This window comes from Solea solea, chromosome 7 (genome assembly GCF_958295425.1).
Source record: "Solea solea chromosome 7, fSolSol10.1, whole genome shotgun sequence".
Lineage (NCBI taxonomy): Eukaryota > Metazoa > Chordata > Actinopteri > Pleuronectiformes > Soleidae > Solea > Solea solea.
The window spans coordinates 22,994,542-23,010,706 of NC_081140.1; the positions used below are offsets into that span (position 1 = coordinate 22,994,542).

Consider the following 16,165-nt stretch of genomic DNA (forward strand, 5'->3'; position numbering starts at 1 on the left):
ACACGTGTGGGACAGGGGGTTTGGAGTCTAACGTGACATTTGAGGCTGTAAAATAGCTACGGATTTTGTGCTACCACGTTATAACCAGGGCTTCAGAGAGGGATCGATCAATTGGCAAATAAGTATATAAACTGTTTTGGTTGTTTATGTTGATCGTTTAATCTCGTCATCGCAACTGTGACCGCGTCCTCGTTGCTTTGGCTCATGGACAAGCTAAATCATTTCCCGGCATTTTCCGAACCAAACAAACCCATTGATTACTCGAGAGAAGTAATCAACGGATGAATCGATAATGAAAAGAATTGTTCGTTGCGGCCCTGATTGTAGACAAACGGAACTGCAGGACCTTTTCAGTTGTGGTCCTGATGTCACATGAATTGATGGTAGCACCCCGGGACCCTAAAGTGGTGGATGAATGAATGAATGAATGAATGATGTGAGCAAAGGGAGCGATCCATTCCTTTTAGCCGCACTGTCTTCGCCGCCATACGGCGCTCGTCCCTGAAATGATTAATGTGATTATTTGTGTTGCTTTCTTTTTCATCGCAAACATATCCATCACTCCGAAATTAATACCAGCTGTAATTACCGTGCTGATATGCATGAGCGATTAATATACAACACACCGTAATTATAAATAACTTGAAACAAGATTCAACCCAAGATTATGCCCATGAGGAATACACCTGTCACAGCTCGCTGCCTTTTATTTTACTCTGGCCTGCATTAACCCATGTGCCTAGTTTTATTCTGGTAACCATTCACAACGCGTGCGTGTGTGTGTGTGTGTGGTCACAAGAGTGTCTCCAGCTTTGTATGCACAATGTAGGTTTCCTCTTTTTCTTTTGGGTCCCTTTTGGAGACACTGGCGCTCGGCTCATTTCTGCAGCAACTTATTCTACCAGCTTCTCTGAGTGAGTGTGGGAGTATCGAGTACAAAGGGCTGCAATCTTTGAAGGCCACAGAGAAGATGAGACATTTTCACCCGGGCTACTACAATTTCTAGGCGCCAGATAATGTGCGCAATCTGCTGCACAGTCGATGAAAACACTGGCATTTGGAATCCGGGTGTTCCATGGATGTCTGTAAAGATGACCAGGCTGCAGTGTGTGTGTGTGTGTGTGTGTGAGAACCCTTAACGAATCTAACCGCTTTTGTTCGGAGTCAATTATTAACCGACAGGTAACGGTCAAGATAAGACATAATACTCCATAGTTTATTGTTACCACATGTGGTCACCGTGTGTACACACGCGCTGCTTTTTACGACCCTGTCAAAACTGTGTAAACTTCCTCCTTTTTGTGCCACACGTGACGCAAAAGGCAAAGACTGGCTTCTAATTTGACATTTTTGATGATGCCAAATACACATTTCCTTCTCAAATAGCCTGAAATTATGATTCAGTTGCTCAATATTTGAAAATAACAGTTGAGCAATGTATTGTTTGTCCTGACATGAGGTACGAATGTAGATGCTGGCGCCAAATATTGGTGTTTAAGTTAAAGGAATACAGTCGTAACATAATTTACCTGCCAGTCTGACTCTTAGAAATGAGGGATATTGGCTATTTATCCACACAGAACTGGCGATTTTGGAGCCTTTAACCTCAAAACACCATCCTTGTGTTTTAGTGTGTACAACCACCTTTAGCATCATAGCCTTTCTATGACTGAGAAACAAAAAGATCAGAAGACAGGGAAGGTTCTGTTTCCATGGGGATAGGGCCTAAGCAGATGGTGGGATAGTGACAGGACTCCTGGAACTCCTACAAATCCAGCATTTTATGGGATTTTTTATTTCCAACACACAATATGTACAGTATTTATTTCCCAGTGCAGCACGTCTTCTGCCCCTGTTCCTCTGACCCTGACCATGCAAACATGGGACAGATCCACAGAGCAGCTGCGAGTGGATGTGTGACCCCGTGACTTCAACAACACTTTCACCTGTTCCTTCTGCAAACCCACTTTCACGCCTGTTTGAAAACTCTACTGCAGAAGTGTGAACCGGCTCCCTCGCCTCAGTGTTGTGCTAAATCTTCATTAAATATCTAAATGTGGAAACACAGAGTGCTAAAGCAACAATTAGTCATAATGTAATGGTTACTTGGTGTTAACATGTCATTAATGAGTTCATTGGTGCAAAACGGCACATTTTTCGAGTTAATCTATATTTTCAGTCAACCGTTCACTGCTAACAGCTATTCAGTTATTTTTTTTGTTTTTTTTTTCTCTGCAATGATCAAACTGTGAAATGCAGTTCAAGAGTAATGATCCTCTTTCATGGGCGAGCGAGAAATGTGAGTTTGAGCTCGCCATTGTTTGTTTGACAAAGCCTAAGTCTTCCTGTCTAGTCCGTTTAGTCGGCTGCTTTATTTTCTCACGGCAAACAAAAGAAGAACTGATTACAGACCACATTAATGTGATAAAAAACAATTCTACACAGGGCACCTCTGTGCTAAGCCATGGAATCATATCAAGAAAGACCAGCTCGGCGAGTGTGTGGAGGAGGGGGGTTCAGGAACCTGAGAAAATGAAAAGAAATGATGAGTGCTGTGTGGGAGATGGTTGGAGATATCTTTAGGGGAAAGTCGCCCATTCCTTGAGGTCTTATCCCGCAGCTAAAGCCACCGGTATTAGGTTTCATTTTATAGATAATTGTGTGATGCAATGTCGGGAGAAGAACATTTTCTCTTATGTGAAGCTGTGCGGGGGGTGGGGGGGGGGGGGGGGGGGAGGTGCCGTAACCAGTGCGACATCTACACAGACACAGGTATCTTAATTCGCTATCGCCCCAAACCTAGGCTGCAGTGAATTGAAATGTCCATTTGCGGATTATGACTCTGGAGAGCTCAGCCGTAGCTCCTGCAATTCTGCAGACCACTAACAGAGAGAGAGAGGGAGAGAGAGAGGGGGAGAAAACACGTGGCTGAGATTTCACAAAATCTGCAATTTGTGTAACTTATGTGGAAAGGCTTCCAGTGAACTTCAAACATCTCTTTAATGATCCGAAATCCTTTGGCAGATCTTCAGTAGGCAGCCGTGCAAGTGATTTTACTGGGATGATCATGATGAAATTAGGTTTGAATATGGAAATATATATATATATATATATATATATATATACATATGTATATATCACAGTGTGTACTTGTTGCTCTACATTTCATTTTTTGTTCTGTGTGATTCCAAGTGATTCCATTTTTTTGTGTGCAAAAGAAAAGAGAGAAAAAAAAGAGGAAGAGGCAGGTAAGAGGTTGTTTGCAAGCCAAAGCAGCGCTGTCAAAAGAAGCGAGTCCATGTTTGCTCTTAATGGAGCCATTGATCCCATGTCAATGGAGGACACACCCAGTAGGGGACTGACTCACAGCGAGGAGACAGGTGTTCGCTCGATATCTGTCCCACTTCTCTGACCTTAAAGCTTTTAATCAGCTCTGCCAGGGAGCTTGTCAATCCTGTCAAACAGTGAACAGCCCACGTTAAAGACACAGTAAGGGAGGGCAGTGTGAGGGTAAGAGCTCCAAATAATGCTCCCACAGCCCCGAGGAAAAATAACACTGCATGCGGCGTGCAGCTTTTTGCGTCATGCGGCTCTCAGTGGACAGATCTCGTGTGTCTTGAGGCAGCGCCTGCATTATTATTAACGCTGTCTGCAGACGTTATTAATGTCCAAGTGTTAGGTGTGCACATCAGGGATCCTGAGGTACATTTTCTTCCTCACAGCGACAAAAAGCATTCCTTCTGATGGCAGTAGAATCTCTGACATCATGGGAGACGGTTGCTGCAGTATGTTTCTCCATTAGCCGAAGTCCTGAGGGACTGACAGGGATGAAGCCTTGTTGAGTTGGTGAAGCTCCCTCTCTGCTCAGTATATTAATGCAAGATTTGGCAAGTGGACTTGTCTTTTTTTTTCTTTGTTCGTCAGAACCAGTTTCACTCTCGCTCGCTTATTTCGCTTCTGCATTTGAAGTCGGAATTTGGCATGCTCTCGAGTTTAACTACAGAATACTTTTTAACACGGAGGGTAATTTTCGGCGCTAGTTTGATTTGGTTTAATAGTGCAGGCTGTCAGCGGAGCAGTCACAGTTACAATTTGGCCCCGGCGAAATTGCATCAAACTGCCGGATAATCTCCCGTCTCTGGCAGCTCTCATCGCTATTGTTCATTTTTGACTTAAAGCTGCAATAGGCAGGGCTGCTAGTGAAATGGAAGTTGGAGGTTTGTTTCGAGGCTTTAGATGTGACAGATGACACAAGGCAATCTCTGAAATGACCCATATATGTTATTACAGCTATTGTGCAACTCTTTCTTTCCTTTCTTCATGCCTTTCAATATTAGTACGCTCTCTTTGTGATCGGTCAAAGTCTCAAAGTCTGGGTAAACGCCATTTTCTGACATGTTATGGACCAATCAACTGCCTTATAAATAAATAAAGGAAATAATTGAAAAGTTTACCGTTTTCGAGGTATTCTGTTTTATTCAGAATCCCACTCCACCTTTATCCAAAAGCAGCAGCCCATGAGTTCATTTCCTGACAGTTTTTTTTTTTAATGCCCCAAGCCCACAGCCCACCCACTGTGGAGTTTTCACATGAAACCAAGACTCAAAAGAGACTCGTTTTGTGATTGTCGATTCCCGTGATTGATTACTTCTCCCACTCTTTCTCTGGTCAGTCCCGTTACGTAGGAGTTTCCTCACCATGCACGCCCTAAAGAAAGCACTAAATATTTTCTCTTTTTGAGTCCTGGGTCTGTGTGTCAATACACGCTGTTAGACATCTAACGACCAGTGAAGATTGGAGTAACCCATACCACCCGACTCAGCTTTCAGACTGTTCCTTTCCCCTTTCTGTGGCTTTGTGGTTCCCTACTTATGTCTCCATGCCAGCTGTTATTCTCTTGAAAGAGTAGCGTAAACTGTGCAGATATCGAAGTGCTGTTATTTCATGTTCTTTTAAAGCGTTCTATCGATTAACAGTACGCATGACGAGTATACTGATGCCTGAGAAATAGACGTCCACAATCAGTTTCCCAGCATTAGGCATTCTCCATCGACTCACAGGTATTCACCGTCGTGTCAGATACAGATGTTTCCTAATATACTCGGTAGGTTTTGATGTGCAGAATGGAAGCTTACCGAACCGCGAGGGCTGTATATGATGCAGCTCGGAGCCTGGTGGGAAAGACAATCCTCCCGACACAGCTGGAAAGCACATGCAGCAGAATATGAACACGGCCCTGAGATGTGGTGAGCATTCCAACGGTTATATGTATGTGGAACATGGAGCCTTACTCGCCTTGGAAAGATAGGCTGTGGTCGTGGTTTAGGAAATAGTTGAGCCCTGGTCTCGGAGTTCTGCCGAGAACCGCCGGATTTCGTCGAGGGTTATGATCAAAACACACATGAAAAAGGGGGGAATTTGGCAAAGGCCAGAATCCAACATTTATGCTGAAAGGCTCTCATGCAGCCAGCTCTCCCACACATCGGCATCAATCCCTTATTTTTGTTTATGTTTCACATTTGACGGCGACGCGTGGGATTCTAAAAATTAGTTTTCAGCGTGGCACATGCAAGGAATGCCAATTAATGTACACGCATTACTAATATGAAGGGTTATTTGAATAACATGATAAGATAACATGCTCTGGGATAAAGTGTGTGTAGCATATCTAACTTTATCAGATTAAGGAGCTGCGCACACCGTTCCTCCTGTGGTGAAAACAGGACACTAATCCATGCCTAAAGGACGTGACTGCAGGGCAAAAAATTCTAATCGTATTTATTTGAAGCGAATGCCTCGTGTGTGTATACTGGTTTCTTACAGTGTTAGGTGTCAGTGCTACTGGTCTTTATTGCCTTTAGACTGCAGCGTGGCTGCTTTTTTTTTTGAGATACACGCTGGTAATCGTCCTGTCGTGACAGTAGTATTTTGAGCAAACACTGCATTTGTCCAAGTCCCATGATGACCATGAGTCAGACACATACTAAGTGTGCTTGTTAATTGATAGCAGACTGGGGCTTCAGCCCACTGCCCACTCCAGCTGGAGTGTGAATTCCCTCTCCTATATGTTAATGGATCTGCTGTATAAATGGCCTGAGCCAGAAATGTGGGAGGGGGGGGGGGAAAAACACACTTGGTGAATAGCAGGGCTGTGTGCACATTGCCCCTGCTGTCCTGTGTATGCCCCAATCACAATTAGAGATGCACTTTGATGACAGCCGATGCTTCTATTTATTTTTTTTTTCTATCTTTATCTTTAAAAATGTATGATGTGCTCAGCATCAGGTCCTTTCAAGAGGTCCACGGGGGCTGCTGCAATAAGGCAGAATGGAAATGGAAGTATCAGGGAAATAAATCCACCAGTGACTGTAATCAAATATTGATTGTTTACTCTCTTTTTTCTGGGCGGAATAAGCCACTGGTCATGCAACGGTGATCCTTACTGGACCCCCACCACCACCACCACTGCCCCAAAGACTTTCACCCACCAGCATCAGCTGGAAAAAAAAAAAAAAAACAAGCAGAAAGAAAAAACAGCTGCAGGAAAAACCAATAAAGGTCAAGACAGGTCAACACAGCAAAAATAATATTGTTTGTTCTCGCTGAGTATTTCTAAAGGTTACCTGACTTGGAGTGTATGGATTTACTCCCACTTGATGTTGCTTTCTCTAAGGATCCCATCCTCGTGTGCAGCCAGTGATGGATCATCCAGTTTTTGAACTCTTAATGTTGTATAATAATGTCCAGCTATCAAGCGCTCGGCACAACCATATGGACGTAGTTAGCTTCAGACTCGTCTCTTCTTGCGGGACAATGGAGCAGATGGTGTTTGTCGCGCGTGCTCGTCGGGAGGCCAAACTCTTTCCTGCGACGCTTCTGACGGGACTGTGTGCTGTTTTTTGTTTTTGCCGACTGCTCAGCAGAGGTGTAGCGCGCCGCTGCGGTGCTGGTTCAGGCTGAGTCACCTACACGTCATACGTCAAAAAAGAGGTTTCACGAGATGATACTCCAGGGTTTAAAAGAAACAGTTCAAACTGAAAGATATCGTATTAGCTGTCAGTGTATGCCGACACTTAATGGACAGGAATCGTGTTCCTCTACACACACACACAAAAAAGTGAATGCAGAGCTGAATTGTTTTCACTCGTATGGGTTGGGTTTCGAAATCCGGTGCCAAAGTAGCGCTGGGTTTTTTTTACAGTCAGTATCAGCCTGACCTGAATCAAAAGGCAAATGTTAATGTTTCAATTCACCGCATGTGATCAGAGACCACATCTCTTGGCAGTGGCAAATATTACAGGAAGTCAAAGTTATCTTTATATCTTTAAAACACCAGTTCAGGCACAATTTAAGAACTGGGCCCGATGACATCTAATCCTAACAATTTCACTGAGAACGTCTTTGACCTTTTGCTGCAAACCTAAAAGCCTGAAGAGACGCATGCTCCTGCAGACGCATTTTTGTTATATTGCGCTGCTATGTCGACTGTGTCAAACGTTCAAATGTGGACATAGCCTGTGTGTCACCCCGTGCTAATGCAGAGATTTCCACGGTAGGCGTGTCGCCCGCAGCGCCGACTCGCCTCCACTTTAATATCCTGAGTGCTGTAATCTGCTCACCGCGTCTGACCTGCTACGTGTCACTCTCACCGCACACCCTTCCCCTGTAACTCCTCACAATCCCCTACATCACACTTATGAAACCCCCGCAGTCCTACACCTGCTGCCCCCAGGATTATTTTTACAAAACTTTTTATTTATTGATCCTCCCCTTTCCTATTAAAATGTATTAAACAGCTGCCATTGTCTGAAAGCCCAGGGAAACATTTGCATTATTGAAAAAACACTGAGCTCATTCTGAGGATGTTTTGTTGACCGGTCTGTTAAAGTGCTCCCTGGTGCCTTGACTTCAGATCAGCCTGATGAATTGTATTACTGTTATTACCGCATTACTACAGCACTTTTTCCAGAGACCACATTTGAATCGCACACACAGATACCTGGATCTGTTCCCCGTCTGTCTGACACAGTTTCAGTCAAACAAGCACAGCTGTGATACGGGCAGATAGTCGCCCTGCTGCACTTGTACCTGGCCTCTTGTTTACGGACAGTTGCTCTCTATGTGGTATCAGTGGATGATGTCATGTGGCCACTTGGTCAGGTGACATCACCGCTGTTTATTTTGTGTTGCTGCACCGAAACCGTGGTGGCCTTGTTTAGTTAAACTGCAGGGGGGGGGGGGGGGGGGAGGAGGGTCAGAGCTCTTCAGTACTGTGTTTACACTACTCTCTCTCTCTCTCTCTTTCGTCTGTAACCTCCACTCTCTCCCCCCCCCTCACTCTGGGCCACAAGCTGTAATTTTGGCCCAGTTTCATTTGTCATTGCCATGGTCAAAGACAAATAAAACCCCAGATTACCTCTACAATATCAGAATGGAATAATAAAAAGCATTAGACTGTCCTCCAATAACACGTACATATAGGTCGTATGCAGGAATTACGACCTATGTTTACGTTTTCAAAACATGCGCCCCTAGCGGTTTTATATATAACAGCAACCACTTCCGCCTTAGACGCCGTATCTAGTGGCTTCGCCGATGTCGGCACCGGCAGTCGGCTCAGTAGCCAGAGCGCTGCGCCGGAGTACGGTCGACAATGGTTCGGTCCCTAACTATACCACCTTTTTAATATTGTTTTTTATTTTTAACTACCTAACCCTGTCTTTTTGCCCTCACCCTACCCTCAGTAACATCTGTGCATATTCGAGTTGGAAAATACTACCTTTATGTCGCATTCAGGGGTTTGAAAAAAAACTACCCACAGTCACGTTTTCAGAAAACGACCTATATGTACGTTTCAGTTGGAGGACAGGTTGAAAAGCAGCAATTACAGCAACTCCACCAGCACTGCATGAGATATAGTTTTAGCAGAAATTGTCAGATGACAAAACAGATAAAATGAAACAAAAGAGATTTGGTGTTTTCTAGTGTTTTTATTCAAGGATGAATCCTTATCCCGCTGAACTGGGATGAGATGCTCAGTTGTAGGCGAACCGATGAATCCCCATGACATTTGAAATGCCCTTAAGCTGCTCATGGGGTGCGCCCGTGTGTGTGTGTGTGTGTGTGAGAGAGAGTGTAGGCTCACGTTGCCTCAGAAACACGAGGATGCAGCTACATTAGGTGAGAATGTGCCGCGTACGCTCGACTGGACGCCGTTATGCACTGCCAACCTGAAAGTTGTAATTTTAGATCCCCGGTAGAAAACACGCACATCACTGTGTTGAGGCACTCAGTCATTACACGTCTCTGTCTCGCGCTCGCCTCAAACAAACAACCGTTGGGAATATTTCAGGCGAAATGCACAACGCGTTTTCGTGGAGCATCTCCAGAGCATCCGTTTTCTAGCGCTTCATCCTCCACGTGAGGGTCACCGGGGGGTGCTGTGCCAATCTCAGCTGACATAAGGGCAATTTAGCAGATTGTGAAGTTGCCTAACATAATATATTCCTGATAATCCTTAAAGGAATACTTCACTGATTTAGATTTGGCTTTGTATTACTAGTAGTATTTTTGAGAAATTGTGCTTCCAAACCTCAGTTTCCCCTGAGCGGTGAAATATCTTCATTCTTTTTTTTCAAACCGGTGAAGTATTCCTTTAACATTTACAGTGCAGCAGATGTTACATTGTCCTCAATGAATGAGTGTGTGTCAAAATTTGAACCAGATAGTGAAGAAAAGGTCCACTAACCATCTGTTCCACTGGGGTTTCGCCAGCCTTTGCAGTTCACTGTTTGCACGGGGAGACATAGGGTAAAGAGTGCCGCTTTGGCAGGTACACTGTTTACCCAGGAGACTCGAGCACCACCCAACAGTGTCTGAGTGTAGATTAAAACAAACTCCCCCCCCCCCCCCCTTTTTAAAGCCGAATGGCCACAGTCAACCCTTAGCTACATTAAACGTAGTATATAGATACTCCTGCTAAATAAAGTGCCCGATCTGGATGTGTTAAAGCCTCCACACGATGAAATAGCTCCCCGTGTTGTACCGTGATTTATTTTGCCCGGCATTTGAAAAGCACTTATGTCTCTACATAACATACTGTCAGCGAAACACCGCTGCTTGAGCTCTGAAAAGTTGCTGAAAACCCAATAAAAATATTCCACCAGGAGAATAAACAATTAACTAATGGGCTGGTTTTAATGTGTGTGTGTGTGTGAGGGACACAGAGAGAGAGAGAGAGAGTGTAAGAGACGATTTTGACCCCCCCCCCCCCAAAACACACCATGTGTGGTCATGAATAAGAAAAGCGAGAGGCCTGTGCCATTGCCGTGGGAACTGGGACTACGTTAAACAGTCATTATCCCGAATGGTTCGAGCCAGCAGTATCCCACTTAAGTAACAATCGAGTTTTCATATCAAGCATGAGGAGATGATGTGGTCTTAATAAGATTAGCTCAAAAGTAGCATTTCTCATGGCGTTTACGTGTGGAAAAGCATGCGTATCGTAGCCCATTCACAAATATAATGACGGGCCAGAGCGCGGCGGGGCGATGCGACCAAAGAAGTAATTATCAATAGAAATGTGATCTTGATAATTACTGCAGTAAAGGTTCAAGTGGAAGTTGAACAAATTAGTTAAATGTGTATTTGGACATGTAATATCTCACTGATTTGCGTTTCAATAGTCAACTGTTATTAAATAAAATGTATTTAGATAATTATGGTTACTTTTCATTGTTCATTCCTTCTAAATTGAACGTTATGATCGGACATAGTCCAGTCAAAATAGAAGCTCCTCATCCCGGAAAAGTGACAAAAACCCCCCCGTAATGACACTGCATCGCTCATTTTCTGTCGTCGTCAGTGATGCTGAGCTGTCAGTGGCGGCTGACAGTGTGCCAAGTTGCCCCGGTGCTGCGTTAAAAAGAGGATATTAGCAAGTGCCTCTTTCTAAAATATGCATTCAGTCCTATTAAATCTTTGCCTCCCTCACTGTGCTGCAGCGTGATGTGAATTATGCTGAACTTTGTTTGACTCAGCCACAAATGGATATTTCTTGGACGAGCGTGGCCAGAGTAAGGGTAAACGAGCCAATAATTGTCTTTTGAAATATGGTTGGGTCTTGGCCAGTTTAGCTGAAAAAAAAAAAAAAGCCAATGCTGTTACATATCCATTACGAGATGAGCTGCCAAATAGCAGTTGTTTTATGGAAAAGAAGCTTAAGGAGACGGTGCCTTGGTTTTCAATTTAGGGTTTTTATGATGGTGTTTTTCTGTTATCTGTAAAGCAAGGTCTGGTTTAACATTATACAAAATCATATCTGGGAGTAAGCAGATGAATGGATGTTGTGAATTTTGCATTGAAACCGTAATAGAAAGTAGAAATGAATCCAGTTTTGTTTTCCCACCAGGGTAATAAAACCTCTGATGACTGACTGAAGCACATTTATTCAGCTTGTATATTTAGAACGAGACCGCCCTGCAGTTGTGATACTGTCTCCACACGATAGGACTGAATGTTGGCTGTTATTTGGTGCAGTGTGCACCCTGCATTGTCCCGTGAGCCATATGTAAACAACACAAAAGTGTATGCTTTTCCTTGCCACCTGACAGGCCAGATCTTATTACAGTTCTGTAAACATTTCACTGGCCAGGCCTTGGGAGTCTCTTGCTATCAGTGGACGGCCAGACGGTACAGCAGCTGTTATAATGGTGCCCCTGATGTCCACCTCCATCCAAATCACTTCACCTGGACCGAATCAAACCCCTCTTTTTTTCTTTATATTCTGCCAGCTTGGGTTTACTTTCTGCTTTTGTTTGTGATGCCTCTCCTTCCAGAAACGGGGCTTCTCTTTCCACTGGCACCTCTCAAGGCAGTGTCTAGCCTCAGGTGTATTATGGGATGACTGCCCCCTCAGTCACCCTCTTGTCAGTGTGGGAACAAAGCAGCAGCAGCGGTTCACGCCACGACACTGGCAAGCCTCAATCCCGCAGCACAAATACAAACCTGCCCGAAGGTCCGCCTTCGCCTTTATCTTCCTCTCCGTCTCACTACTTCTGCACTTTTGCCGTTTTTGTTCCAGTCTTTTTCTCCCCCCCCCCCCCCCCCCCCTGTCACTGGATCCCGTTACCCACACACAAAATCCACCCTCATAATGCCCCTTGCATGTTTTGTGGCTCAGTTCTTCTATAACTTCGCTGCTCTGTGGTTTAGCCTGTAATTAAAGCTTTACTGTGTGCTCAGCCAAGGACTCCACCAGTCCTTGAATGAAAGGGGTCCCCATGGGTGCCCCTGGTCCTTCACAGAGGGGCTCTGCAGTTGCATAATTATGCCTATATTCCTCTGGTTTCCATTTGCGCTATAGCTGCTGTTTGTTTGGTTCAGTCCGAGTGGGGGGGGGGGCATCAGATTTAAAGGAGGACGGGGGGAGTAGGGGAAGGAAAAAGGGGCTGCAGCTTTGCCTGAAGCCAATCCCTGCCACTATTGTTTTAGTGTTCAAGTGGGTGAAGTCTATCCAGGTACATATTTATGAGTTTTTACAGCCCCTCTCTCTCCTGCACACACGCTCCCCCACTTCACTCCAACATAAGATTAAACTTTAACTAGTGTTGTCACACAGTAAATTGTCTTTTCTATTTCCCAAAAAAATAATAAAATAAAATATCGCACTATAGCTGCCACACCTGGCAATCTGAAGCGTGATAAAATGGGGTACAGCGTTGCCCTGAGGTGCGCGGGGACACAGGTGTTTCTCAGGGTGCACATGAGAAGGTTGCCAGTCCTCCCTGTCAAACTGTATTAGTAAATCAATCTGTCATCTTTTTCAAATCCTACAAGTTTAAATCTCTATGAGAAGGTCTTCGCCGAAGTGAAAGCGGGTGTGCACTCAGTGTCTGGAAAAAGGTTGTCACATTGTTTGGGCTTTTTTTTTTTTTTTAAATATAATTTGATGTTGGCGGCAAAGGTTACGCTTGAGCGAGCGCGTAGGATAGAAATCACATATCTCCCGTAATGCGCTGCTCTGCTGTGAGGGATGGAAACGGATACATTGTTCATCTTAATGGTCCTCCAGCTGTAATCTCCAACCACTATTTCCTCTCTTCATGCATGTGTTGTGTCCCAGTGTCCTTCGGGCCGACTATCTCCTCTTTTTAAAAGAAGATTTTTCATAGCAGAGAGACTGCTGCTGCTGCTGCTGCTGCTTAGATGGCGCTGACAACCCGCACGCACATAACTCGTCCATCCTCTCTCTGCTTCACATTCCCGTATCGTAGAAGATAGACTGCAGCAGATATTGTATTCAGTGGGTGTAGACATAAATGGATCTCTCTCATGTGTTCTTACACATTTTAAAGCCCCCTGTAGAAATCGTATCTCTGAATGTAGGGATTATTCATCATCGTGATGCAGTTAGACTGCGTTAAAGAGCTTCTCAGTGTGTGGTGAATGCATGCGGGGCCCACTTCTCCACTTGGGGCCACAGCATATTTTCCTCTCTGTTTATGACTTGATTTACTGGTGGCTTTGTGAGCCCGCTGTGATTAACGGAAGAAGTCAGTCTTTCTTCCTGTCCACGGCAGATCATTACGGCTGCGGCGGCGTGTAAATACAAGTGTAGCGAGGGGGGGGGGGGGGGGGTCGTCCGGCCAGGAAACGCTTCATCACCAGAGCTCACCTGGAAAGAAACATAAATCAGAGCGTGAGATAACAAAGATGTGTCAAAAGACAACAGGATGCTCGAGCCCTGCAGACATTCAGTGGCACATCTGCTCAGACTGAGGTCATTTCAGACCCCAGGTCAAGTGTGGATGAGAGTCGTACTCACAGAAGCACAGCAGCAGTAAGGGTTGGAGCTAATAATAGAGCTTTTTTTTTTTTTTAAGTTGTGAAATAACCTTAAATAAACCTTAACCTTCTAAGTCTCTTCTTGTCAGTATACGTAACCCAGGCAAGCATCAGCGTCTGTATCAACGAATGTTATGAACGGCGGATAAATCCTGAATTTCAATCTGTAATTCACTCCCCAATCGTTCACTGATTCCCATAATTACTGATAAGTAATTCAAAAAGTGTCGTCAGTTCACGCAGCCAATCCTTTCAGTTCCAGATGAAAGCGAGTTGTCGGTCACGAGTATCTAATTAAAGGATGTAAACTGCTAATCTGTGGCCATAAAATACATCAAGTTTACACTGCAGTGTAGCATAAGGTCACAGTGAGCATGACGGTCTAAACCAGAGACCAGTTAACAGGAAGTTTACAGTGCTAATGGACTCTTTGGCTACTTAAGTCCTCACTGACTTTGATAAGTAAGAGAGGGGCATAATTGCTGAGGGTTCTTTTTGTTTTTTTATATATATATATATATATATAGTTAATGTGTGTGTTCTTATTGTTTCATGTGCTTACACAGGGACTCCACATAGTGTCTGTTAACAGGAGCTCCAGGCAGTCGTCGAGGTATTTGAGAGTAAAAAGTAATTAAAATTACAATGGCCTCGCTGGTGTGTTGCCGGGTAGGTTGGAGGAGAACACGGCAGACGACGGCTTGGCTCCAGCTCACTGCCCTTGTACGCGTTCATTAGTGATGCATTGGTTCTCGCTCGGCCCTCCCATCTCATCAGAAACGGCACCCTCGGTGACAAAGACAGGGTTGTATAGATGGGTCATTATGTTAATAACAACTCGGCCAGCTTTTACTCGCAGCCACCGCCGCGCAGCGACTTTCGGCGCTGATGTATAGGGAGCAGACGGTGCTTCTGTGGCATAAGGCGAGTCCGTGGCCAAGTCTTGCGAATTGACTGCGAGTGCCGTGCGTGCATGTACTACTTAGGAGGCTGAATTGACTTCTTGACTTTCAGCGCATGCACTTGCTATTGAATGGAGTGCTTTGCTTGGCCTTGGACACCTAAATTAAATCGTAATTAAATGTTTTCTCTCTCTCTGTGTTGTTGAATCTAGGTGGCAATGGACAAATGGTACAGATGGATCCCAGTAAGTCTGGATTTGTGGGTTCACAAGTGGAGCTGCGCTGCATTTTCATCAACAGCAACCCCCCGGTCAAGATCTCCCAAGTCACCTGGCAGAAGTTCCTCAACGGCACCAAGCAAAACGTGGCCATAGCCAACCCGGCCCTCGGCGTGTCCGTCCTGCCGCCCTTCAAGGAGCGGGTCAGCTTCAAGCAGGCCGCAGTGCTCCATAGCAAGCCCTCACTGGAGGACACCACCATTGTGTTCTCCAACCTGCAGCTGTCCGATGAAGCGGCCTACATCTGCGAGTACACCACGTTCCCGGCCGGCAACAGAGAGAACATGGTCAACCTCACTGTGTTTGGTAAGTACTGGCAACAATCAATAGTGAAAATATTCCTCAGTGTCTGTATTTTTGAGCAACACAAGACCCACTGGGTTGATGATAGCAGTTAAATCGCAGTTCTTTCTTAGTTCTCTGTCTCTGATTTATGTTCATTAAGGCAGAGTTTTTTAACCTCTTTTCAGCCCAGACTGACATTTTTTTCCTCCTTTAGTGAGGAAGTTATCACCTTTAAAAGTCACACCAAGGTTGTCAGCAACTTTTATTGGACATTTATACTCAGGAAATACTGTTCGCCTATGCAAAGTCACATTTCCATGGGCTGTAAAAGCCTGAATGCTGTGTTTTCTTTTGTGACACGGCATTATCCCGTGGAATTTCCTCAGTCCACTCAGGACAAAGGAAAACTCCAAACCTGCGCTTCCTCCAAAGAATTCAAAACCACTAACACTAGGGTTGCATGTTGTTTTCTCACTGGACGGAGGTGAGATGAAATTGGATGACTGTGTGAGGAAAAAGTGTATCTACATTTAGGGCGGGCGATGTGAAGATCTAAAGACCACATGCCTTGGTCAATCATTTATTCCTGACAGGTCTAAGTCCCTGCATGTTGTTGAACAAAGATGGATTGCGCAGATCGGATTGCGTGAACATTACAGTGAATGAAGCTTGTTTAACTTTGAGCCAAGAAAATAGAAGGATTATCTACGTCTACGTCTTTAAATCAAGTTGCCACTGGCTTGATAAGGATCCACTGTGATGAAAAACACCCAAATCTAAGCCCTCGGTGAAACGCTTGTCAGGTACAGTGGAAACTGCTCTGACTGCATGGTACGCTTATATCAACAAGGCTCT

General features: G+C 44.7%; 1 protein-coding gene across 5 annotated transcripts in view; it reads left to right on the top strand.

Annotated features, from left to right (window-relative positions):
* Positions 1–16,165, top strand: part of nectin1b (nectin cell adhesion molecule 1b) — a 144,491-nt gene that overhangs the window by 37,144 nt on the left and 91,182 nt on the right. For all 5 annotated transcript variants that reach the window (XM_058633301.1, XM_058633304.1, XM_058633303.1 and 2 more), the window contains exon 2: positions 14,960–15,331. In XM_058633301.1, coding sequence (XP_058489284.1) covers positions 14,960–15,331 — 372 coding nt within the window. The remainder of the gene's footprint in view (positions 1–14,959; positions 15,332–16,165) is intronic.